The sequence below is a fragment of the Adiantum capillus-veneris genome, chromosome 29 (genome assembly GCF_014529385.1).
Source record: "Adiantum capillus-veneris isolate H3 chromosome 29, ASM1452938v2, whole genome shotgun sequence".
Lineage (NCBI taxonomy): Eukaryota > Viridiplantae > Streptophyta > Polypodiopsida > Polypodiales > Pteridaceae > Adiantum > Adiantum capillus-veneris.
This window is the reverse complement of record NC_140959.1, coordinates 12,743,625-12,768,634: the sequence shown is the minus strand read 5'-3', so window position 1 is coordinate 12,768,634 and position 25,010 is coordinate 12,743,625. Positions and strand designations below refer to the sequence as shown.

The 25,010-nt window shown below is 42.0% G+C and overlaps 1 protein-coding gene across 1 annotated transcript; it reads left to right on the top strand.

Annotated features, from left to right (window-relative positions):
• Window positions 1-14,108: 14,108 nt before the first annotated feature.
• On the top strand, window positions 14,109-18,218 carry LOC147418773 (GDSL esterase/lipase LTL1-like). The gene is made up of 5 exons (XM_086506368.1): window positions 14,109-14,557; window positions 15,168-15,286; window positions 15,457-15,708; window positions 16,906-17,161; window positions 17,627-18,218. The coding sequence occupies exons 1-5, from the start codon at window positions 14,260-14,262 to the stop codon at window positions 17,854-17,856; spliced, it is 1,155 nt and encodes a 384-aa protein (XP_086362494.1). The 5' UTR covers window positions 14,109-14,259; the 3' UTR covers window positions 17,857-18,218.
• Window positions 18,219-25,010: the final 6,792 nt, after the last annotated feature.

Here is a 25,010-nt window from a genome sequence, read left to right as displayed (position 1 = left end):
CGAAAGAAAAAAGAAGGGCAATCCATAAGTAATTAGTTCACTTACTGACAGGGATGTGGAGATGACTTTTGAAGATGAAGTAAGCCAATCCCCCGTGTGTGCAGAAGGGGATGAACAATGCTCCCCTACTACTACTACATTCAATCAAGAATCTGGTGGTTCAAACCCCACACCTGCCACTTCTCATTTAAAAGGATGCGGTGTAGCGTCAGTTGGTGGCAACGGGCAGAAAGTACTTCTACTTTGCATCAAGCATTTGACAAGCAATGGTTGCTTGAGCTACATCTCAAGTGGACTCAAGCTTTTGTCGCTTGTGGAATTCCCTTTAATGTAATCCATAATCATTTCTTCAAGGATGCTTTGATGAGCACAATGAAGAAAGGATTTGTGGCACCTAATTACAAAAATATGCGTACAAAATATGTAGATAAATTCAAAGCTTCATGAAAAAGCATTTTGAGCACACAGTTCTTGAGTACATGCCACAATCAGGATGCACTATTGCTCTTGATGGATGGATTTTTTTTTTGAGAAACCCCTGTGATAAATGTGATGTTAATTTGTCCAAGGGGATCCAATTTTGAGTTGAAGCAACTGATACATCCTTGAAAGAAAAAACAGGTGATTTTCTAGCAGACATCTATGAGCGTGCAATTTGAAAAGCTAGTGGGCTCAAGAATGTTGCTACCATTGTCACAGACAATGCATCAAACTCCCAAGGAGCAGGGCATACAATCAAACTCAAGTATCCGGAGCTTACTTGGGTCCCATGTGCTACCCACACTTTGAATTTGCTTCTCAAAGACTTTGAAAATGTGTTTTCACCGAGAAAAACTTTAATAGAGACTAATCATGTCGTTAAGTTCATTAGAGGGTCAAAGCATGTATTGGTGGTACCAAAAATTGGTGTCTTGTGTAGTCCTTTGATAGCACATTTTCAACCCCGTTTTTAAGTCTCAAGTTGAAAATCTATGACCTTGTTATATATTAATGGATAGCTTTTTGAAATTAGAATCTTAAACTATATCCTCTGGAATTTTTTGGGTGTGTTTACAGAGATTTTACCAATATCCACCTTTTATTAAAGGAACCACCAAAAAGTGAAAAATGTGGTACCACAAATACATGCTTTCACCCTCGAGAGCATGCTTTTACTTTTGCTCTTTTTAGAACTAAATCACCCAGCAAGAATCTACAGGTCTTTTTTGCTAGGTCAATCATTCAAAGCACCCCAAAACTTATATCAATAGCATTGCTACACAAAGTAAATGGCTATTTGGTTGTTGTTTGGGTTTTGTCTGTTGTATATGATCCTCTATCACAGGATATAGGTAGAGTGCAAGAGGATCAATAATGACTTTATGATGAACACACAATAGCTTTGTGTCTACCACAGCTAGAATTCTAAAAATTAAATTAAAGAAGCAATCTAAACATTAATGCATGAAAATGTCATAAACATAAATAACATCAAGTATAGACATAAAAAGACCTAAATTGATGTAAGTAATTTAAAATGAAAAGCTTAAAAGACATAACGCTCCCTACAATGTGACACAGAGGTCTGCAAAATCAAGGACAAGGTGTAGATTTAAACCACGATCCTCCCTGCATTGCGACGCGGTGGTCTGCACAGTCACGGGTAAGACAAATATATACACTTATTTGGACTATAAGGTAAAGCATGTGACCTCGTCCAAAATGATTGATACAAACTTACTCAAAATAGAAGATGTGCACAAATGGTGCACAACTTTTATTTCTCAACGGTGTCATAATAATGAATTGTTTTGGATAAGATTAGTTACTTCATTGTATGCAAGTATGTGTATCACTCCTTAAGCCCTCTTTGCAGTGCGACACAATGTTCTGCAGAGCCAAAGACAAAGTGTTTTTTTGTAGTTGCATCATCTTTGTAATTGCACTCCCCATGTTTTATACCCCAACATGATGTAAACAAATATTACAATGGATGTAAAGTTTTGTTTCTCTTTACTACGCAAATTCAATTTATTTTTCTTGATTTCCAAGCCTTTCATACATTTAAGGATTCCATGTTGATTTCCATTTAGCCTCAGTGTGAGACCAGGCCGAGGGGGACATGGCCAAACTACATGAGAAATTGTTACTCAATTAGCCTCCTATGGGCCAAATAGGCCACCTAAGGACCCCATGAGGCCGGTCACAATGGCACACCAAACACCCAAATAGGGGTCATTGTTCGACTCTTTGGTACCTACTTATCACATTTTCTATATATCATCTACTATCAAGGTTTCTATGTGTTCACGTTTTATATCTTCTATCAATCTACTTGTTGCATTTTTAGGTGCTATTATGTTTTATATCTAATATCAATCTACTTATATCTAGTATTTAGTACCATGTCTTTTTACCTACTATCTATCTCTATTTTGTATATCTATCTTTCTCCATCTATCTTTGTATCTATGTCATATCTATTATACCTACCTACATACTATGTGTCCTTGTATCTGTCTTATATATATCTCTACATACTACCTACCATGTATCTACTATCTTCTCTATAAAATATATTCTATATGTCTTCTCTGTAAATTTCTATCTAAAATATGTTATCTATTTTGGTTATATATTTACATCCATTTTAGCCATCTACTTATCTATATGCATGTGTTTGCATATTGACGCATATGTGAGAGTATATATGTGTAGTTCTGTGCTTATGTGCACATGTATGTATATGGAGGAGAGTATGTGTGCATTTGTATGATTGTATGGACATTTGTGCACAATTTTTGTGCATTCAAGAGTGTGTGTGTGTGTGTGTGTGTGTGTGTGTGTGTGTGTGTGTGTGTGTGTGTGTGTGTGTGTGTGTGTGCACGCACTAAATTGCAACTTTTACATTTCTTTTGTATACTTGTGCATTGTTGCAGTGTGTGTGTTACACACAAACACACCTCTAGTGTGACAAGGGAGCATCAAAATAGAAATTCAAGTCCAAAGAGGGTGGGGAAGGCCACACTTTGCAGATTTCTAAGAGCAAGGGCAGGGGGGTAGAAAAATGCATAGATTAAGAACCTCGATAAGGAAACCCTTTAGGACATTGGAATCTGTGTCAGTTTTAGCATCCCAACTTTTGTTGATATAAGTGTCTATATTTGCATCAAAAAATTCAGATTTAAGTATCTTTTAGAAGAGGATTTTCTCCACCTCTCCTTAAGCTTATATCAATGCTTCCATTGGTAGATGATGAAGATAATCTTGTGGCAATCTTCAAGCAACCTCTTCTAGTGATTTTACACATTTCTAACACCATCATGGACTCCTTCTAGCCATGATGAAGAAGGTAAGGAGTGCATGGTTATCACAATGCAACTGTGGATATCTAGCACCTACTACAAGCATCATTCAAAAATGTAAGAAGGTACTTATACAAGAGCATACTATTTACCGATATCCTTTGTGTCTCCCTCCTCATAAGCGCCTTCCCACTTGCTACACACACACACATCCTTCTTGAAATTCATTTGTGGGATTTAAAGAGATGATGTAATCATTGACCTCTTTGTGGACAAGTACTTTGCCTTGGCCTCCATGTCTTAAAAAGAGATGATGTTATCATCGACCTCTTTGTGGACAAGTACTTTGCCTTGGCCTCCATGTCTTAAAAAGAGATGATGTTATCATCGACCTCTTTGTGGACAAGTACTTTTCCTTGGACTCCATGTCTCAAAAAGAGAGTTTGTCGCAGTCGAACACAAGCAAGAGAAGCTCACCCTATTGATGATTGAAGACAAGAGTATACACAACCATTCATTAAAAGTGATGATCCACATGGATGTCATGCCTTACAAGGCAAGGATGGAAGAGAGAAACTTAATGTAGAGGGCTTCAATAGAGTGAGAGAATGTGGTCTATGATGCAATAGATGTGATGCGTGGTTAATGTGAGAGCAAAGTAGGTATGCAACACATGCAAGAACTTTTGGGTGATAAATAGGAGGACAAGGCATCTAAAAAGGATGAACAAAACCTGCAAGAAGGCCAAGCACCTAGGAATTTGTTGCATGATGTATCCCCAGGATGTATCATATGTGATGTGTGGTCGACGCAAGAGTGGAATAGTTGTTAAGGAGGAAGACAGAAAAGATATGCAATAAGTGGAGTAGGAGAAGTCACTTCTTGAGCATGCACGATGTATCACAAGATATAAAACTAATTCAAGAGGCAAGATATGGAAAGTATGTGCATGACTTGTAGGCAGACAAAGAAGGGCAAAGAGAAAATGTAAAAGTCAATTTAGTAGCTTTTGCTCTCTCTCTCTCTCTCTCTCTCTCTCTCTCTCTCTCTCTCTCTCTCTCTCTCTCTCTCTCTCTCTCTCTCTTGAAGGGGATCGGGGAGCACCACAGACGGAGAGTGAGAGAGAGAGAGAAGGAGACACACACACAATGTGGGTGGGGAGACTGTGAAGTGGCAGCTCCCCCTATATAGTATACTCACTATAAGTATAGGGTAACAGTGGGCGGGCGCCCATGACCTGGGCGACCTGTCAAGGCACATAGGCCTTAACCCCAACAACCTCCCACTTAAAGGCCAATGTGCCTTTAATCAAGATCTACTAGTGTACAACTAATAGAAGGTGAGATATTCTCTCAACCTATGCCCACTGACTCTCGATGAGCTAGTGCATCCGGCTCTACTGATAGACAAACATCCTTCTGCGGAAGACACACAGAGCTAGCTCCAAGCTCTGCAAATAGTCTACAAGAGCTCATGCACTCCTGCAAGTATCGGTCCAATACCTGCAAACCTCCCCTATGCTCTATGCCGAGATCAGTCATCGAACAACTAATCAACCCTGCTGCAAATACTCCCACTGCAGCTGCTATGTCGGGCCTCGAGATCAGCATCTCGTACATGAGGACACCGAACGTTGATGCAACCCTGGCAACCTCTGCCACCTCCAACTCAGAACTCAACTCATGGCAATCCTGTCCCCTATCATAGAGACCATGGCACTCTGACTCCGAGCTTTGGAGTGACTCCTTGTGCCCACCACATATCACATGTGTACCAAGAGTATCCATCTGTCCTAAATCTGCATCAAGCTCTGGCATAAGCATATCAAGAAATGACTCCACAATAGCCGACATCTCAGCATCCATGTGAGTCATCTCTGTCATCACCTCTGATGACTCATCTTGCTGTGACTCACTAGAGTTGTCTCGCTCTACCTATGCATCCGTAGATGCAACCTGCACAACAAGGTCACTGCTCTACACTCCATGCAAAGCATCCTGCAACCCACAAGCAAAAGAGACTCGCCTGCTCTCTCGCTCTCTACCTGGATGCATGATCACAGAGACAACACCGTCTCTCCCGTGATCCACATGCAATGGGTAACCTGTACCACTCCTGGCACCTCTCGCAATCACTAGCGAACCCAAATGCATCATAAAATCTCGCTCTCGTAGTGAAATCTGACATCCACAATCTCTAAGCTGACCAATCGAGATCAAACTCACTGTCAAATGTGGTACATAGCGCACATGTCGTAACAAGTAAGATGCACCACTCCATAATGACAGTCTCACATCTCCTACACCTACTATCGCATGCACCGATCCATCGGTCAAACGTACACTGCCAAGCATCCCGCTAGAATAGCTACAAAACCATTCACGATGCGGCGTGACATGAAACATAGCATCTGCGTCTAGCAACCACTGAGAAGGGAGTGCACTATCCACATGTATAGCATCTCGTGCATAGCTCGAGGTAAAAGTGACATCCCCGTCACTAGTATACTCCGACACTACATCTGCCTCAACTGTCAAAGCAACTGAGTCCATGGCATCACTACATACATCTCTAAGACTGCCATGTCTCCTACGATGTCGCATACGACGAAAACAGCGCCGTCTAACATGTCCAGAATGACCACAATACCAACATGTCACCTGTCGTCGTGCTCGTGAATGTACATGTCTCACACGAGTCCGTGATGACTCAGATCTATCATACATATCATGTAATCTGCGCCAAAGTGCTCTCGAAGTAGTCTCATACATAACAAGAGCATATACAGATTCCGCAAGGTGCAAAGAGAGTGTAGATAGTGCCATCTCCTCTAGCTCCTGCCACTGATCGTCAGACATGTTTGAAGGTCTACCTGCATCACCACTCAATGGTTGATGCAACCCTCGCTGTGTCAATGCATCAAGCATACACTCTCTCCATGCAGCAAAGTCTGACCCATCAAACATGCACATTTCGGAGAGATCATAATTTGAGCGATCATCTGCCTCTGCCATGAGCACAATGTAGCAAACTAGAAAGCAAAACCACCTCACCAACAACACCTGGAAACTGTCTACAAATATGGCTAGAAACACAATGTAAAACCTGTGAGACACACTCCAAAATAGAGCCCCCGCAATGTCAATACAAGCCTCGCCTGCTCTAGTATCACACTGCAATCTATGAGCTAATCACCAAGCCCACACTATGCGGTATCGATGCATACACACGCACAAATCTCCCACCTGCAGAGAACACCGCACGCAAATGCTGAGTGCAACCCGCAATCTCTACCTAGATCGCATAAATGATACGCATAAAACTCCTGGGAAAATTTCACTAGAGTTTCGTCAGTAAAACGGCCACAAAACCAGTAACCAAACTGACTGCACGCTCAAAACCATGAGCAACCAAAGCGCATTAAATCGCACTCCAAATGCATGCACCAATCTCCACACTTTGCATACATCATTGCAAACAACTGCAAATCTAGTACACAAATATCTGCTCTACCTGTGACTGCCAAAAAACATGCTCGAGGCATACATTTCCGAGCTCAAAATGCAATCACATTAGTCTCCCTGAGCATCAAACCACATAAGGAATACATCGTATCCTCCCACCTATGAGGAAACTTGCAGCAAATATCACTCTCACAGCTGAGAGCAAACCAAAGGGGATAAGACCACTAGAGTCTCAGTTTGGGATAATTTCCCCGATCTTCTAGCTGACTACTACCCCTGGATAAGAGATATAGGCAAACAAGTTGGAAGAGCCCGCAAAACCATAAGTCTGGTCCTAAGCCTGTCAACATTGACCATGAACAGTCACAGCAAGAAGGAGCTGTTATCATTGATTCAAATGATCTGCTCAATCGGTTCTTTTACAACTTAAACGCAAGGTTGTCATAGGTCTGTGTCAAGACCTAAGGCCACAGATGATGCCCTCAAGGACTGGATAGCTAAAAATTGGGGGTTTATACCTCCCAAACAACTACTATTTGTTTTCGTGGAAGATGCCAACAATGCACTCCAAGTGATCACAAAGGGTTAATGATCACTTGGAGTGATCATTAACCCTAAGGCCATGGATGATGCCCTCAAGGACTGGATAGCTAAAAAATGGGAGTTTATACCTCCCAAACAACTACTATTTGTTTTTCATGGATGATGCCAACAATGCACTCCAAGTGATCACAAAGGGTTAATGGCTAGAAAATACACCCATCTCTTTTTTCAAATGGTGTAGGGGCTTTAATCTGAAACGGGACAAGACCGTTAGAGTCTCAGTTGGGCTAATTTCCTCAATCTTCCAGCTGACTACTACCCCTAGTTAAGAGATATAGGAAAACAAGTTGGAAGAGCCCTTGGAAAAAAAGCCAAAGGAGGTATAAATCCCAAATGGGATCCCCAACTATTGATTGAAGGGGACATAAGCAAGGTGCTTATATATATGGACACTCTTAGAATATACTAGATAGAAATCTGCCTAATGTTTGCTTCCATTTTCACCAACAAGGACACATAATAAAAGAGTGCCATGAGCATAAAGGCAGAAAGCAAGACAGTAATATTAGGCATAATCAAGGTTTTTAGCATGTCCAAAGGAAGAATTCAAGTGAAAATACAAAAGGGCAAAAGCCTCATCCCTCCAAGGCCTCTACATCAAACAAGTCTAAAGCTCTCCTAGAGGATGCCTTTGACCCCTATTCTTTGACCCATATTCTTTGGCCCCTATTAATGAAATCTTGGAGAAAGAGCATAAAAACTCTAATGACACTAGTCGACCTAATAGTGCCAAACAAGATTACGTCCCTCAAGAAGAATCATTGTCCCACTCACCCAAGCTCCCACATGTCCACCCTAGCCCAATTGAGCAAACTAGAGGTCTCCCTTCAAAATCCGACTCTTCAGATAATGATAAAGAAACTATCAAAAGAACTTAGATGGTTAGTAATTCTTCTCCTAATGATGTTGATTTCACTAAGGAGATTGACGCTAGAGAAAATTTGAGTAAACAACAATTGGCTACCTCTCTTGAGACCTCATTGGGACATGCTCATAACTCAAGCTGAAGACCGTGCCCCATTAGATCATCATCAAGGCAAAAAGAAAAAAAGAAAAGTCTAGTGGCCCCAATAGAACCACTGTCTCTATGGCTAAACCTCAGAAAGCAAGTAAGAAATGAGCTTCCCCAACTTGAAAGGTTTCAATTTAAATTGCAAAGGCGTGACTGATCCTATCAAAGCTAGTTGCATCAAGAAGTGGTGTGCTAATTTGAGTTTGTAGCCTGACCTCATTTGCTTACAAGAACTTAGAACAATTGGATCTCAATTATAAGATAACTTTAAAAGGATTACCATTAATCATACTTGGTGTTATATTGAGCATTGTTCTAGTAAGGGTGGTGTATCTCTAACAAATACAATTAAAATGTTCAACAGTGCCAAAAGCAGACATGGGAAGTTGAATTGTAGTCACTCTCAACATCCCTTTGCAATTTTACTTTGCTAAATGTTTAACCTCCCAATTTTGTGTCTTATAGAGCCACTTATTTGCAAGACCTATCCAAATTCCTAGCCCTGTTATGCTTGTTGATGATTTCAATATGGTTGAAAATATTTTTGACATGTGAAATATCAAAAGGACGAGTCATCACTGGTAGTGAGAAGTCAAAATGAGTAGATATGGTCAAGAATATGAATGCTCTAGTTTTACACAGTCAAACAAACAGTCGAGCGAATGCTTTAGATCAGCTCAACTTGACAGGTTATATATGTTTGCTAATTTGTTGCAGGAACATTGACACATAAATTGTAACATTGATTCTTCCCTACTTTTGTCTAATCATAATTCAACTTTATTTGAGCTATGTAGATTTGAATCTAACTATAAAGCTGGGTGGCCACACCTAAATCAATTCTTATTCCAGCAAAGAGGAAAGTGCAAGAAATTGAAGCATTTAGTACTTCTTCTACTACATTTAAATCTTGGGAAGAGGCTATCAAAAAATCCAAGAAAGCTCTTACTGATTTCAAAAGGATAACTAAAGCTACCAGGTTCATAGAAGGACGATGATAGCTGGGAAGATTCTTCAAATTGAGGAATCCATCTCTACCCTAGACTCCCCTCTCAAGAACTTGTAGACCCTAAGAAAACACTGAGGCAGGAAGAAATTATAGATGCTAGTAGTGCCCTTGTCTATACTAGAGAGTTCTTGGATGGTAAAATTGACAAACCCACCAAAAACATGTTGGATCTGCTTAAGAAAAAGAAAAGAAGTACTTTGTGCCTTTTCTCAAGAATAAGGAGGGCAAGCTAGTTGTAACACATAAAGAGAACTTTGTCATTGCTAATGAGTGCTTTATTGATATTTTCTCTGGTGCCCCTAGGAGGACTAAAGCTATACAAGAAGCTAGAGGTAAAATTGCTCAATGTAGAAGGTGGATTGTGGCTCCCAACATCGCCCAACAATGGATCTACATATTTAAATGTGATCGGGCTTCTCCAACACGAGTCAAGCACAATACATAATGCTTGCTCATACTAGATCAAGTCTTATGGATAGGAGTCAGATCAAGGAAAGCTAACGTTGGCCAGGGTCTGTGTCGAAGGTGCAATCAAAGTGAAAATATCCAGCACTTATTCAATGGTTGCCCAAAGGTGGAAAATCTGCCATGATTGTTTTCAAAAGAGCAACAAAACTATTCATCTAACTAAATTCACTACCCATGAACTACTTCTAGGGGAGTGTAGAGGTCTAGGCATCCCTCTTTGGAGCTCATTGAGATTTACGTATGGCATTGTTAGTGCCAAAGGAACAATGGGCGTTTTATGAATTCTTGTGACTTTAATCCTTACTTTATGACGTATGATATTAGCAGGTGTACAGTGCACTTGGTCTCCTTAATGGAGGATGTACATGGAGTCCCCTCTTGAATATTTAAAAAACACGAGATATGGCAAAAGTGGTCTCCTCTTATGCTCAAACATTATTTGCACCTTAGGCTTCTTCTGAAAGGGTAGACTGTCATTAGGGATTACCCCCTTCCCAGACTGTCATAAGGGATTACCCCCTTCCCATACTTCGAGGCCAGATTTGTACTTCTTTTTTCCTTCTTGATTCAATATTTTTGTTTAATTAATAAAAAATGTTTTTCTAATCACAACAATTGGGATTTTTGTCAGAGGCGGCTAAAGTTGTAAGAAAAGGGAAGTTATTTGAAGGTGAATGGGCAAATTATATAAAAAAAATATTTTTGTGCTTTTGTAAATACACCATGCATGATGTAGCACAACATGCATGGTGTAGCACAACATTTCTTCCCAAGAAACCTCGATAATAATATTATCATCAATTTGCATGTCACTGTTTACATAATTAGTACCATATGCCTTCAAGATGCAAGATTAGGTGATTGCATCTTGAGAGAGTCCCCTTGATTTTGTCCTCTATGATTTTTATTTTTTATTTTTGGGTTCTATTGTGCGGAGATGGAGAGAGAGAGAGAGAGAGAGAGAGAGAGAGAGAGAGAGAGAGAGAGAGAGAGAGATTTTATTATCGTCCTCGGAGGTCAAATATGACCTATGGGACCAAAGTTACATGTGATGTAGTATGTGTATGGCTGATGAGTGACTCTCAATGCTCCAGAATTGTGGTGATGAGAGTCACAATGGAGAGCCCACACTGTGGCTAGGAGAGGAAAGTGTGTAGGTCTAAGTCATGGCTGAAAATGTGAGAGAAGCAAGTTCGGATGTGACCAAAAACTGAGCACTCTAATAGTGGGTGATACTTAGACTCTCGAACTTGCAGTGAGCATAATGTGCACAATCAATTTGACTCTTGTCCATTGCCCCAACGCCCTGTCTCACATCGATTGAAATGGGAGCTAAGCCAAATGGCTGCAATAGTGCGTATCGCCAACAAGGGGATAGGCTCAAGCATGTACGTGTGAGTATGGTTTCCTCTTTCAGCAAAGAAAATGGTTTTGTAGTTGGGGGCAATATGGGTGGTGTAAGATTAGATGCAAGATTAGGTGATTGCATCTTGAGAGAGGCCCCTTGATTTTGTCCTCTTTTGATATTCGAAGTTTTTTTTTTGGGTTCTATGGTGCAGAGAGAGAGAGAGAGAGAGAGAGAGAGAGAGAGAGAGAGAGAGAGAGAGAGAGAGAGAGAGAGAGAAAGAGAGAGAGAGAGAGAGAGAGAGAGAGAGAGAGAGAGAGAGAGAGAAAGATTGTAAAGTCGTTCCAAGTGATTGCATTTGGAGAGGGTGTCTCTTCTTGCATGCCTATACAATAACTCAATGCTCCATCATTACATCTATACTTGGCATATCCACCAAACTTCATGCCACCGATTAATATTTTTAGTACCTAGCTTATCACACAAGTATGTTGGTGGGTAGTATTTTCCTAGCGCTCCTCTAGAAGAATAAAACCCCCTTGGAAGGGTGTTGCAGCCTCCTAATTTTAGGGTTGTAGCCAATTTATTGGTCTTTATTCACTACAATGGCATATTTTGCCCTCATATTATCAAAGTCCATTTGGAACTCATTTAGTTGCGTGATTGCATGCATGGAGCACATCAAAGCATTGTTGGCATCTTCCAAGAAAAAAAAATTGTAGTGGTTTGGGAGGTATAGACTCCCAACTTTTAGCTATCGAGTCCTTGAGGGCATCATCCATGGCCTTAGACCTTGACACAGACCTATGACAACCTTGCGTTTAAGTTGTAAAAGAATCGATTGAGTAGATTATTCAAATCGATGATGATAGCTCCTTCTTGTTGTGACTGTTCATGGTCATCATTCTGCTCAATTTCAATGTTGATAGACTTAGGACTAGACTTATGATTTTGCTTAGAGTCCTGAGGGGGCATCTTATGTTGAGTAGATGACAGAGGAGAGGCTTGGATGCTCTCTTTGCCAGGGAAAGGTATAGGGGGAAAGCAAAGGGGTACTTCAACGTTTTTTCAAACATTGTGCGCTACATAGTGGCACATGATGGAGCTTGCTGCATAGCTTGTATACCCACCTGCTCTTGAGGGGAGAAGAAGAGTTGTAGTTGACATTGGATCCCACTGAGATATTCCATTTCTTGATGCATATTGGTAAGCACCATTGTTGCATGATTTAGGTTATGCGTGATTGAGTTGTCCAAGGCCTGGGCCACACCTACTGCAAAAGGTTTTTTTTTTTTTTTTGCGGGGGGGGGGGGGGGGACAGGAGGTAGGTCATGTCCAAGGGCCTCATGGACTGCCATCAGAGGAGCCTCCTTAGTGAGGGGACAGGGGAGTGAGGTCTCTCACAAGGAGGGATGAGATAGAAGCCTAGGGAGGGATCCACTTGTTAAGATCATCAATGCCTCACTCCTTGTCATGGTTGTTGTGCACAGATCTTGTTGCATACCCTTTAACAGGGGGGCGTGTCACGGGCAACCATTGAAAAGTGCATGGGCTTAATTTGTCACTAGTGAAGGCCTTAGGACTAACTGACACGGACCTCCCGAGTAGGGATCAATGGTTCATGTCAAAAGGCGGCGCTCATCAACGTGATCATCACATGATGTGATCACATTGTGATCTTGTATAATCAAAATGTGATCACCATGTGAGCTAGGCATAGGATGTGATCCAAATGTGATTTCTTTGTGATCACCAAAAACATCAAAATCCAACATATTCTGTATATGTTTCATTTATGCATTCCCCTTCAACTCGTGACAAGTGGCTTAATGGTAAGGCATTGGATCAAAGAGCTCAAGGTGGTGAATTTGAACCCTAGTGCCTCACTCGGGTGGCGTTTTTGTCTTTCCAAGGTCAAAAAGATTCCTTAGAATCTTAAATTATTCCCCTTGTCCATCGGATGGCTCTAGATGCACCTTACATGCTCACCGTTGATCCCCACTGGGAAAGGGGTGTCAATTAGGGTTCACATTGCTCATGTTGAGCTTACGTGGACCAACCAGTTGCAGCGCTTGAGGATATATAGTTCACACTGCACATTAATTGCGCAATGGAATGTGGTGTGACATGCTAACTCACGCCCAAGCACCATGTTTTGTGTTCTGTCCTGGTTCAGTCGCCCAAGGGGGAAAACCCGCTCGAAGAACCAATCATTTGCCTGCAACGACCTACATTGGAGCGCTTTTGGCAGGTTGTGTGTTGTGCACTGTGAACAACACTAGGCTAGAGCCGATTGGCATGGGCTTGCATCTCCCGGGTGGAAAAGGTGTTCACAGCAAACGTGCAGTCTGAATGCACCCTTACTCTCGTGGCTAGTGAAGGGACGATTGTAAAGGGCAAGTGGGCTCACTGTCAGCCTTCAAACTTTCGAAGTTCCTAATAATAAAACTGTAGTCTGTAAGGATCGATCCGTCTTTAAAACAGTGGCCCGTGCGTTTTGAAAGGCGCCAAGAAGAGCAGGTAGAGAGAGTGTCCCATTTGCCATTATCTACTGTACTATTTGGCGGAAAGCCCCGATGGGGAAGAGAGAGAGAGAGAGAGAGAGAGAGAGAGAGAGTCTAGACTCTAGGCTTGCCGCTAGAGTAGAGGGCCGACTCTTGAGTCCTGAGAGAGCGCTTTCATAGAGAAGCCTGCAAGAGCACCAAAAGGATGTGTGCACATCGTGCCCCATTTGCTGTGGAGCCAAAATTTATGAGTGTCACGGTTCACCACTCACGTATCATCAGTAAGAGAATACTCTAGAGTGAGTTGGTGTAGACATTTAAAAAACAAACAGCCCAACAGAAAACTTTTGAAATGGAGTGTGTGTGTGTGTGTGTGTGTGTGAGTGAGAGAGAGAGAGAGAGAGAGAGAGAGAGAGAGAGAGAGAGAGGGAGCCTCAGAGAGGAAAGGCGGGAGAGGAAGAGAGTGAGAGAGAGAGATATAAGCTAGTCAGCAGACCTTCTAGATAGAGACACTGAGAGAGAGAGAGAGAGAGAGAGTGAAGCGGGTAACAAGGAGGGGGACGGAGAGCGATGGGGCTGATGAGGCATGTACCTAGCCTCATCTGGTTTGTGGGCTTTGCGGGTAGCAGACTAGTACTCATTGTATTCGCTAATGCAGGAAAAAGCCAGTCTCATGCCCATTACCATCATAGCTCATTCAAGTACTACCCCGCCATCTTCATCTTTGGCGACTCCCTCTCTGACACTGGCAACAACAACAACCTCATCACACTCGCCAAGGCAACCAGGCCCCCTTACGGCCGCGACGCCCCTCAGCGTCGCGCTACTGGTTGCTTCAGCAACGGCCTCCTTGGCCCCGACTTCGTTGGTACACTACATTCTCCTCTTCTACTTTGATGCTCGGTTTAAAATTCAAATGCTGCTTTGATCAATCACACACACACGCACACTTAATTGCATATGTATTGAAGTTCAGGCTCACATAGAGAAGCATGCAGGCGAGCGCGCACACGTATAATGCAGAGGAATTATGCAATTTTGAATGTTTTCAAGTTTCATCTCTCTCTGAAGATGGTGTGAGCTGTGTTATATCATCTCACAGCCCACATGACAAGCATTTAGCTTGCAGCTGTGCATGTGCGTGCATCTACATGAGATGAATGTTTACAATCATTACCATACCATGTAGGCCTTATTCTTTTGATTCTGCATGCGCGTGTGGCCGGTGTGAGCATTTGTGTGTTTCTGTGCGAGTGCACATGACTCGGATTTGATCATGTCTTTGACAGCATGAAGAGATTTATCAGTGAAAATTTTTGTTTATGGATGACTTCATTGTGAGATTGCCACCATTGTCTACCTTGAAGATTGTACATGGAGCAATGCTATTTACCACTTATGCGCATACGCACAACAGAGAGAAAACTGAGAAAACTATTGTTTACCAACTTCAATCTCATATTTTTCCTGTTGGACAGCTGAATTTGCTGGATTGCCACCTCCCCCTCCCTACCTATCAGGAGGAGACAACTATTTGCAAGGGGTGTCCTTTGCCTCAAGCGGCTCAGGAATTCTCAATTCTAGCGGAAACGTCTTTGTAACGTTTCTATCCCCCTAATGCTTTGTGTTGTGTATATATACTTGAGTCTTGTATGTATAAATACTTGAGTCTTGTATGTATATGTATATGAGAGAGGGGGAGAGGGTGTATGTATTGATATGTGTAGTCGTGTCTTTTGATTTGGGCATCTTGTTGTGTGATCGCAGGGTCAGCACGTGCCACTAGCTCAACAAATGGTCTATTTTACAAAAGTAAGGAAAGCATTGCAGGCAAAACTAGGGGAAGAAGGAACTAGGGAGCTCTTTGCCAAAGCACTCTTTTACATCAACATTGGCAGCAATGACTACATTGTCAACTACCTCCTCACTACCCGTGGAGTCCCTTCACCCCTCCAAAAGCAGTACTCTCCTTCCCAATTTGTTTACCTCCTCCAATCCAATCTCGAACTTCGCATCCAGGTAAGTCTTTTTTTCGCAGTCATTCGTCAGGCTTGTGCTCTCATTTTCTGAGAATTTGGGACATTCAGACTCACATTCACAGAATTAATTGTATTTGTGACCATTGAGAGCAGTGATGTCTCTTGTCAAAACGCTTACATGCTTATGTAGTGCAAAAACATGCAAAAGACATTAACATGAATGGATACAAGTCTGTTCATTTTTGGCTTTCTCAAACAATCTTTTTTTTTCTGGCCATAAGCACGCTTCAAATAAATTAGAGAGAGACAAACTGGTACCTTGACCGAGTCCAAGGAATGGACTCTAGGGTTAACATTTTCCAAGGGCTCAAAAAATGAGGTCAAGGCTGTGATACACATTACTAACATGATCCAACCATAACTAATATTACAGAAAACCCCATAGAGGGGGTTTAATTTAGGATAATCATAGCATTCGACAATAATCAGGTACGGGGAGGAGCATGAAGCTCCATCTTGAATTGGCTCCATGACTTCGTACACCTGCTCTTCGGTCTCTTGAGACCATTCATCCAAGAGTGAGATAGGCATACAGTTAAATGTTTTATTAGTTTCTATACTCAGTGGACCTACCTTTAGAGTGCAAAAGGGCCCTCTAAACATTTTAATGTAGTTGTCCCAGTTGACCTTATTGTACATATTTTTTTGGTTAATCAACTGAGCACACCATGTAGTGATTGTCCGGATTTGTGAAACGAAAACTTCTGTTTGTTTTAAAATATGCAAGCAAAATCGCAACAGAACAAAGCCAGTTTTAGTGAGAGCTATGGAGAAAGATGCAATGTGCTAGTTAAACATGTTAGTTGCACGCGTATCAGATTAAGTAGGGCAACTCAAGGAAGTATGTGTTTTTTTGGGTGAATAGACAGTGAAAGTATATTAGAAAGAGAAGCGACAACGCATCATGATATTTGGCACTGTGCTTTTCGATGCACCCGAATCTGCATTCCATACGTCTTATCTCCACAATTTGATACCATTGCAGACATAGTGTTCATCATATGTTGCACCACAAACATTTTTTTATAGGATGAGCATTGAGATTCTATGCTCTGACATATACATATTTGACCTTGAATACAAAGGGACTAGTCCACCAGGACTATATATCGCACTTTTTTTTGGGTGTAGCTGAGAGATGCTGCATTTTTATGGTCCTCTTTTCTGTATGCAACAGGAGTTGTATGGAATGGGGGCAAGGAAAGTGGCAGTGGTGGGGCTCTCACTTCTGGGATGTGTTCCTTTCCAACTGCTGGTGCAACACAGTAAGACTGGTGCATGCATCGACTCCATCAATGAACTCACACGTGACTACAATGCTGCCTTGTTGCGACGCCTCCAGGCATTGCAAGCCACGTATGCTGATGCCCACTTCACTTATCTCAGCTCTTACAATCTGGTTGATGCTATTGTGAAGCAACCATCAGCTTATGGTCTCTCTCCCCAACCCTCTCTCTCTCTCTCTCTCTCTCTCTCTCTCTCTCTCACACACACACACACACATAAGACATACCTTCACACATGGATATGTACATGCATATGTCCGTGGATAGTGTGTAATGCATCACACCCACACACATGCATATGTATGTGGGTACGTGGTGTAATGAATGTGATGCATAACCATGCGCATGCCTCTTGTCAGCCTGGATGTTCAAGCTAGCATGGTATCATGACAAAAGCTTCATAAGACGGGAACTTTTTTTCCATAAAGATTGGATCCCAAGAGTCATGCATGTGTCGGAAAGCTAAGGGTGGGTGCAGCTGAACTCCATACATTCATACATGTGCACGACACCCCCACGAAGCACATGCATCTGATTGAAGTGCATATTCAAGATAATATTGAAGAGATGAGCATTGTTGCAAGCGCTTGATCTTTATCGGATTCATTGCAGGGTTCAAGAGCATAAGCTCAGCATGTTGCGGATCGGGCCCCTTCAATGCGCTGCCAACATGCAGTGTGCCGGATGAGTTCAAGGTGTGTGGTGATGCATCCAAGTATTTGTTTTGGGATTTCGTCCACCCAACGACAGCGCTCAACAAAATAGCTGCTGTCAAGTTCTGGTCTGGCTCTGCCCCAGATGTCAATCCCTACAATCTAAAACAGTTTGCTCTGCTTTCTTGAGGTTTCAAGTGTTGCATTCAAATCTTGTTGAGCCTTCAATTGTGGCTGCCTTCCTTTGTGATAAATGGCTGCTATAAATTTTCCTTTGCACACACTATCAATCCACCTATATCCATGCATCCAAGCTAATAAAAGCCATATGACCACATGTCACCCCCCTACAACCTCAAAAAGCTTGCTGTTGTTTGGAGTGCTGTACAAAATTCCAATTGTGGTGCCTCTTCATAATTCCACTCCTGTGGTAAAGGCTGCCATAGCCTTTGCGCGAAATGAACCTATGCATCTCCATGGATTCAGGTAATAAAACCATTGCCTTGTTATCATGTACATTGTATATTGACAAAGCATTGTGAAGGTACAAATCTCTCTCTCTCTTTCAAACCCTGACACACAAAAGTAAGGTAAATAGTCACAAATGGCCCACATAAACTGATGGCAGAGTGTATGTGGCCCGCCAATTTGATGAGAGATTGAGCGAGCGTGGCCTTTTACACAAGAAGTTTTGGACAAATTCTCACAATAAATCCCACATTGTGACTTACCTCAACATGGGGGCCGGGGGTACCTTGCCCCCAATCGTACCTAGCTAAGCATGCGGTGCCTCTCGAGCAGAAGCTCATGATGTTATTCATTGTAACATCATTGTATGAAAAACATTGGAAAAGACTCCGTTTTCCTACATGAGAAAAATTCCAAATCTTCTTTTGTTAGTGAATGCCGGTCTTAATAAGCAAGCACCCTTGCAAGTAGGGAAAAACATAAGACTTATGTGAGAATATAATAGAGAGAGAACATGGTAGTAAAGGGTCCCCATTGTCACAGTGTTCTAGAAAATTGTGTCTTAGCTTAATATCGAGCTGCTTTCAATTTTAAAAATGTTGGTTGAGGGCAAGGGGAAAATGAGAAATTTTGCCTCAAAATACGAAAAAAAAAAGTGTTAACGCAAAAAATAACCTTATTTTCTAAAATTTCCTCTTAACAAAATCAAGGAAAGGAATTTTGTATGTTTGGGAAAATTATCTTTCTTGAACATTGGTTGCCCTATTTCTTAGCATGTTGATGTTGTTCAAAATACAACAGCTAGGGATCAACATTATTGACACCAAATAGAAGAGCGTCTACCACGGTCAAAAAATTAAAACCCTATAGATTTTCATAATACAATTATGTTAATTGTGACATGACATAGATTTTTGCCACACTATCATGAGAATGTTTATTTAGTAAGTACAGACTTACTAAGATTCCATGTGGTTGATTGTGTTGATGAAATTGGTCGCTCCATGGTTTACTCGGCTACTACCGAAATTCTCTTTTCATTGGTTGTTTTGTTGCAGAAAATCCTATTTGACATATTTGCATGGTTTTGGTGCTCCCTTGAGAAGATAGCGAGTCATTTTTTTCTTCTGTTCTTTGGCAATTGCTCCATGGTCAAATCATGATTGTGACCCATGTATACTATGTGATGTAAAGAAGCATATTGGTTTTATCTTTCTGTATATTCTTTTTCAAAAATTCTACCACAAGAAAGGTTTAATTTATCCAAGTGAAAATATGTTTAGTATTTCAAAACTCTAGTCATTATTAAAAAAACTAGAATGACATACTTTCTTGTATACTTTCTCCATTTTCAATAGCTTCCTCCACCAAGATAGCAAAAAGACAGCCTCTTTTTTGCCACTCCTACGTACATTTCACTTGTTTGTATTTACTTCGAAGAGGCAAGATTTGGTAGCAACACAAAGCACATAGTTGTAAACACATTGGAAAGCTCTAATCTTCATTTTTTCACATCTAAATGGTAATTTTATTGTGCAAGGACTAATCTGGTTTAGCCAAATCACACCTTGTCACTGTGCAAAGACTAATCTGGTTTAGCTAAATCACACCTTGTCACAACATTGTGACGTAATGAAAAAATACTAATAACTGTTTATGTGTTTTTCTTCTTTACTTGCCCTTTTGTACATAAAATGTTCACTTGGCAAGCAATTCAACTTGATTTATTGATAATTTTTTGGATCTCTACATAATTATTATTCATTTTTCTTTGTTAGAATTTTTATTTATAAAAACCAGATCTTTACACCAGATATTTAATGATGTAGAACTTATTTTGCAAAATCCAAAGAATGACCATGTAAAAAATTCTAGACTTCAACGGTTCATTTTTTTAAAATCTACCTTAGAAAATAACAAAGACTACTCAAAGTACTTTGATATAGTTTTTTTTTAAAATTAATAAATAATGTATGTTGTCACTCATTTTGATTTTCATATATGTCATAACTCTTAGTGTAAGGTCCTCATAGAGAAAAATTTGAGTAAGGGAAAGACATTTTTTCATCGTTTTAAATTCTTTGTAACTTGCACCATTCACTTCAGGTGTACCTTCTTAGGTTTGGTAATTCACCTCATACAAGGAGGCATCCATGTCACCAAAGGTCCATGTCATCACTCCTCACTTTCCACATCATCACAATCAACACTTTGACCTTAACACTTGGCTTGCCATGTTTACTCTAATTGCCAATTCATCCACCACCCTCCATTGTCACCTTGCATGCCACTTTACCTCAATTCCATGGCATCCACCATCTCACGTGCCACGTGTAAGCACGTGTAAGTAATGCTTGCATGGCTTGTCACATCGTTCGCCACCTTATGAGCCACCAAGCATGTCACTTCATCACCTCACCAACTCATCAGCCTCCTTTTTTGCCACCTAATCATTACATCTCACCATTTTGACACGTCGTCATATAACATGGTAGATGAGGGGATCCCATCTGTCACCTCATCGTTCCACCTATGTATTCCATGTCATCAATCATATATATCAGCTTAACACATGGATGACCATGTCATTCATGCATGGCCACCTCAATAGCCATGTCATTTTTTATTTTAAAAAATTAATGTAAATAAATTAAAAAATCACAATACCTCAACCTAATTATTTACGTGACAATTTAAGCAAAAAAGTATATTTTTATTTAGTTTTTTATTTTTTCAAAGTGTAAATTAATAATAAAATCTTAATTATTTGAAATATCATTGGATTACAAAAAAAAATGATTTCTTTCAAATAGCTTTTGATTTACTTATACACAGGGTTCGAAACCTTCTTCGCGACAGGGAAAATGTCTGCCGCGTTCCTTGAGCACATCGCGGCTCAGACCGTCTTGACGCCTTGGCCCCGGACATGGTTCATCATCACTCAACGCCTACCAAGCCCCGCCAGCCACCTCGAACGTGCCGAGCCCCGCAAGACCCGAAAACGGTCTGAAAGTAGCCAAGCCCATTGGTGGAAGGTAGCCTTGGCAGTCCCCCCCTGCCAACGTCACAAGAGGGTGCAAAAAACTGGTCGTCTCACCTCACCCATCCCTTGCTCCATGGTCCGTCCCGTTACCATCTCAACCGAGCACCACTACCCTTCTAGTTGCACACAATTCGGCGTGGGTTGGCAAACCCCCCGAGCACCATGGCAACCCAGATAAAAATCCCAGTCGTGAATGCCACGATCCAAGGTGCTAAACCCCACAGTCAGGCATGAACCCGAGGTCCCAAAAAACCCTCGACGCCCATGAACTCCACGGTCCGAAGAAACCCCACGGCATGTTTGAACCCCACGGGCCAACAAATGGGGGAAACCCCCTTGTTTGGGGAAGGCCAAGAGAAGGTTTGCCATGAGAGGATGCGATGGCCGATGCCGCAAATGACGCATCCATCGACGACACTCGATGTGACGACAGGACGGTTGGTGGTGGGATGAGGAGCCAAGTGCATGGATGAGGGGCGACGAGAGCTTGACAGAGCTACCGTCAACTCTGTCGTGACGTGGTCAACTACGTCGACGGAGGAAACTGAGGGCATGGACGCATTGACGGGATGGGCGCAGGACAGTTGGGCCGACACTCCGAGTATGTCAATGAGGGCCGACAGGTACGTGAAGCATGAAACAGACGACGTCATTATCAATGACACCGTGACGGGGCCAATCGAGGGGCCAGGTGCACCGACAGGGCCGACTACGTCGAGGGAAGACAATCGAGGGGCCGTCTGTGCGAGGCTTCGATGACAAGACGAAGCGGATTGACAGGGGTTGACAGGCGGAAAGGTACTTGTATCACGGAGCGGATGATATCATTGCCGATTCCACCATGATGAGGTGGGTCGAGGCCGGTAGCACCGACGAAGCTGACCGATTACACATCTATGATGATGGGGCGGCGTGGGTCAACGGGTTAGATGACGTGATGGGTGTGTCGACGAGGGTTGACGGGTGCGGTGCACGAAGCATGGAGCGCATGATGCCACATCAACTCCACCGTGACGGGGCCGATAGCGTCGACGAGACGGACGGTCCGTGCATGGGTGCGATGATGGGGCGGCATGGGAGGACAAGTGAGCCGACACAACGTGTGTGTTGGTGAGGGTCGATGGGTGTGTGAAGAACAAAGCGGACAACACCACGATCCATGACACGATGACAGGGCCAATAACATCGATCGTGCCACCTGTGTCATAATTAGAAGGATGGACACAAGACTTTGCATTGGTGGAGAAATGGTGCTCAAACTCACCCATGCAACATCTCGTGGCCATCAGATATAGTTTGGGTGGTTCTGAACCATACTATATGCTAAAATGGGCCGTACGAGACATACAACCCATTTTATTACATAGTATGGGTCTTGACCACCCATAGTAGTTTAGATGGCTATGCAACTTTTGACGGATGGAAAAGTAGTGCTCACCTTCATCCATGCAAATTTTTGTGGCCATCGGATATGGTTTGGGAGATCCCAATACATAATATACACTAAAATTGGCCATATGAGCCATATGAACCATTTTGGCACATAGTATGGGCCTTGATCTCCCAAACCATATTTGATTGATGTGAAACTTTACAGGGGTGAGAGAATGGTTCTTACCTTGTGAAAAGTCTCACAGCCATATGATATGGTTTGGGTGGTTTCGACTCATACTATGCCCTAAAATGGATTGTATGCGCCATACGACTCATTTTAGCGCATAGTTTGGTCCTTGATCGCCCATACCATATTGGATGGATATGCAGCTTTGCACACATGGAAGATTGGTGCTCAATCCTACCCATGCAAAGTTTCATAGCCATCCGATATGGTTTGGACATTCCCGACCCATACTATGCTCTAAAATGGGCCCTATGTCTCATACAATCCACTGTAGAGCATAGTATAGGCCTTGACTGCCCATACCATATCGGATGGCTATGCAACTTTGGGTGGGTGGAGTAATGTTGCTCACTCCCATCTGTATAAAGTCTTGTGTTCATTCAATATGGTTTGGGTGGTCCCGAATCATACTATTCACTAAAATGGGTCATATGGCTCATGGCGGCCATTTTAGCACATAGTATGATCCTTGACCGCTCATACTATATCAAAAGGTTGTGCAACCTTTCATGAGTTGGAGAATGGTTCCCACTCCAACTCATGTAAAGTTATGTGGCCATCCGATATGCTTTGGGTGGTCCCGAACCATATTATGTGTTAAAACAGGCCGTATGGCTCATACTCCATTTTAGCACATAGTATGGACCTTGAACGCCTATACTAGTTTGGATGGTTGTGAAAATTTGTAAGGATGAGAGAATGGTGCTCACCCCCACCAATGCTAACTCTCTTGGCCATCCGATATAGTTTGGGCGGTCAAGGCCCATACTACACGCTAAAATGGATCGTATGAGCCATACGGTCCATTTTAGCGCATAGTATAGACCTTGACTCCCCAAATCATATCAAATGAATGTGTAACTTGCACAGGTGGGAAAATGGTCATCCCCACCTGTGCAAAGTTTTGTCTCCATCCAATATGATTTGAGCGATCTCTATCCATACTATGCGTTATAAACCCTAAACCCTGAACCTTAAACCTTAAACCTTAAACTTTGAACCATAAACCCTTAGCCCTAAACCTTAACTCTATACTTTAAAGTTTAAACCATAAACCATAAACCTTAAACCTTGAACCACAAATCTTAAATCCTAAACCCTATAAGTCATAAATCCTAAACCCTAACCCATAAACCCTAAATCGTAAACCATAAACCTTAAACCTTGAACCATAAATCTTAAATCCTAAATTTATACCCTAAACCCTAAGCCATAAACCATGTACCCTATACCCTAAACCCCAAAACCCTAAACCATAATCCATAAATCCTAAACTCGGATAGCTATGCAACTTTAAATGGATGGGGGAATGGTGCTTCCCAAGCATCCAATATAGTTTGGGTGGTCTCGACCCATACTATGCATTAAATAGGTCATATAGCTAGTCTAAACCCTAAATCCTAACCCATAAACCCTAAACTTGGATGTTTGTGCAATTTTTCATGGGTAGAGAAATAGTGCTCACCCGCACCCGTACAAAGTTTCACAGCCATCCGATATGGTTTGGGCGATTTCGACCCATACTATGCGCTAAAATGGAATGTATGGCCATGCGACCCATTTTAGCGCATAGTATGGGCCTTGATCGCCCATACCAATTTGGATGGCTCTGCAATGTTGTGTGGATGGGGGAATAGTACTCACCCCCTCCCTGTAAAGTCTCATGGTCATCTGATATTGCTTGGACAATCCCAACCCATACTATATTCTAAAATGGATTGTATGGCTCATATGGCCTATTTTAATGCATAGTATGAGCCTTGACCGCCCATACTCGTGCAAAGTCTCGTGGCCATCCGATATGGTCTGGGTGGTCTCAGCTCATACTATACGCTAAAATGGGTCGTATGGCTCATACGACCCATTTTAGCGTATAGTATGGGTCTTGAACGTTCATACCAGTTTGGATAGTTGTGCAACTTTGTAGGGGTGGTTCCAAGCCATATTGGATGACCTAAAATGGGTTGTATGGCTCATACGACCCATTTTAATGCATAGTATAGGCCTTGACCGTCCAAACCATATCGGATGATCACAAGGTTTTGCATGGGTGGGGGAATAGTACTCACCCCCACTTGTGAAAATTTATGTAGCCATTCGATATGATTTGGACAGTGTCGAGAAATTTGCGGTCTTGCCAGGAAAGCATTGGGCTTATGGCTGTGAGAGTTTGTGAGAGAACTCAACAAAAACTCTATGAAAGAGTTAAAC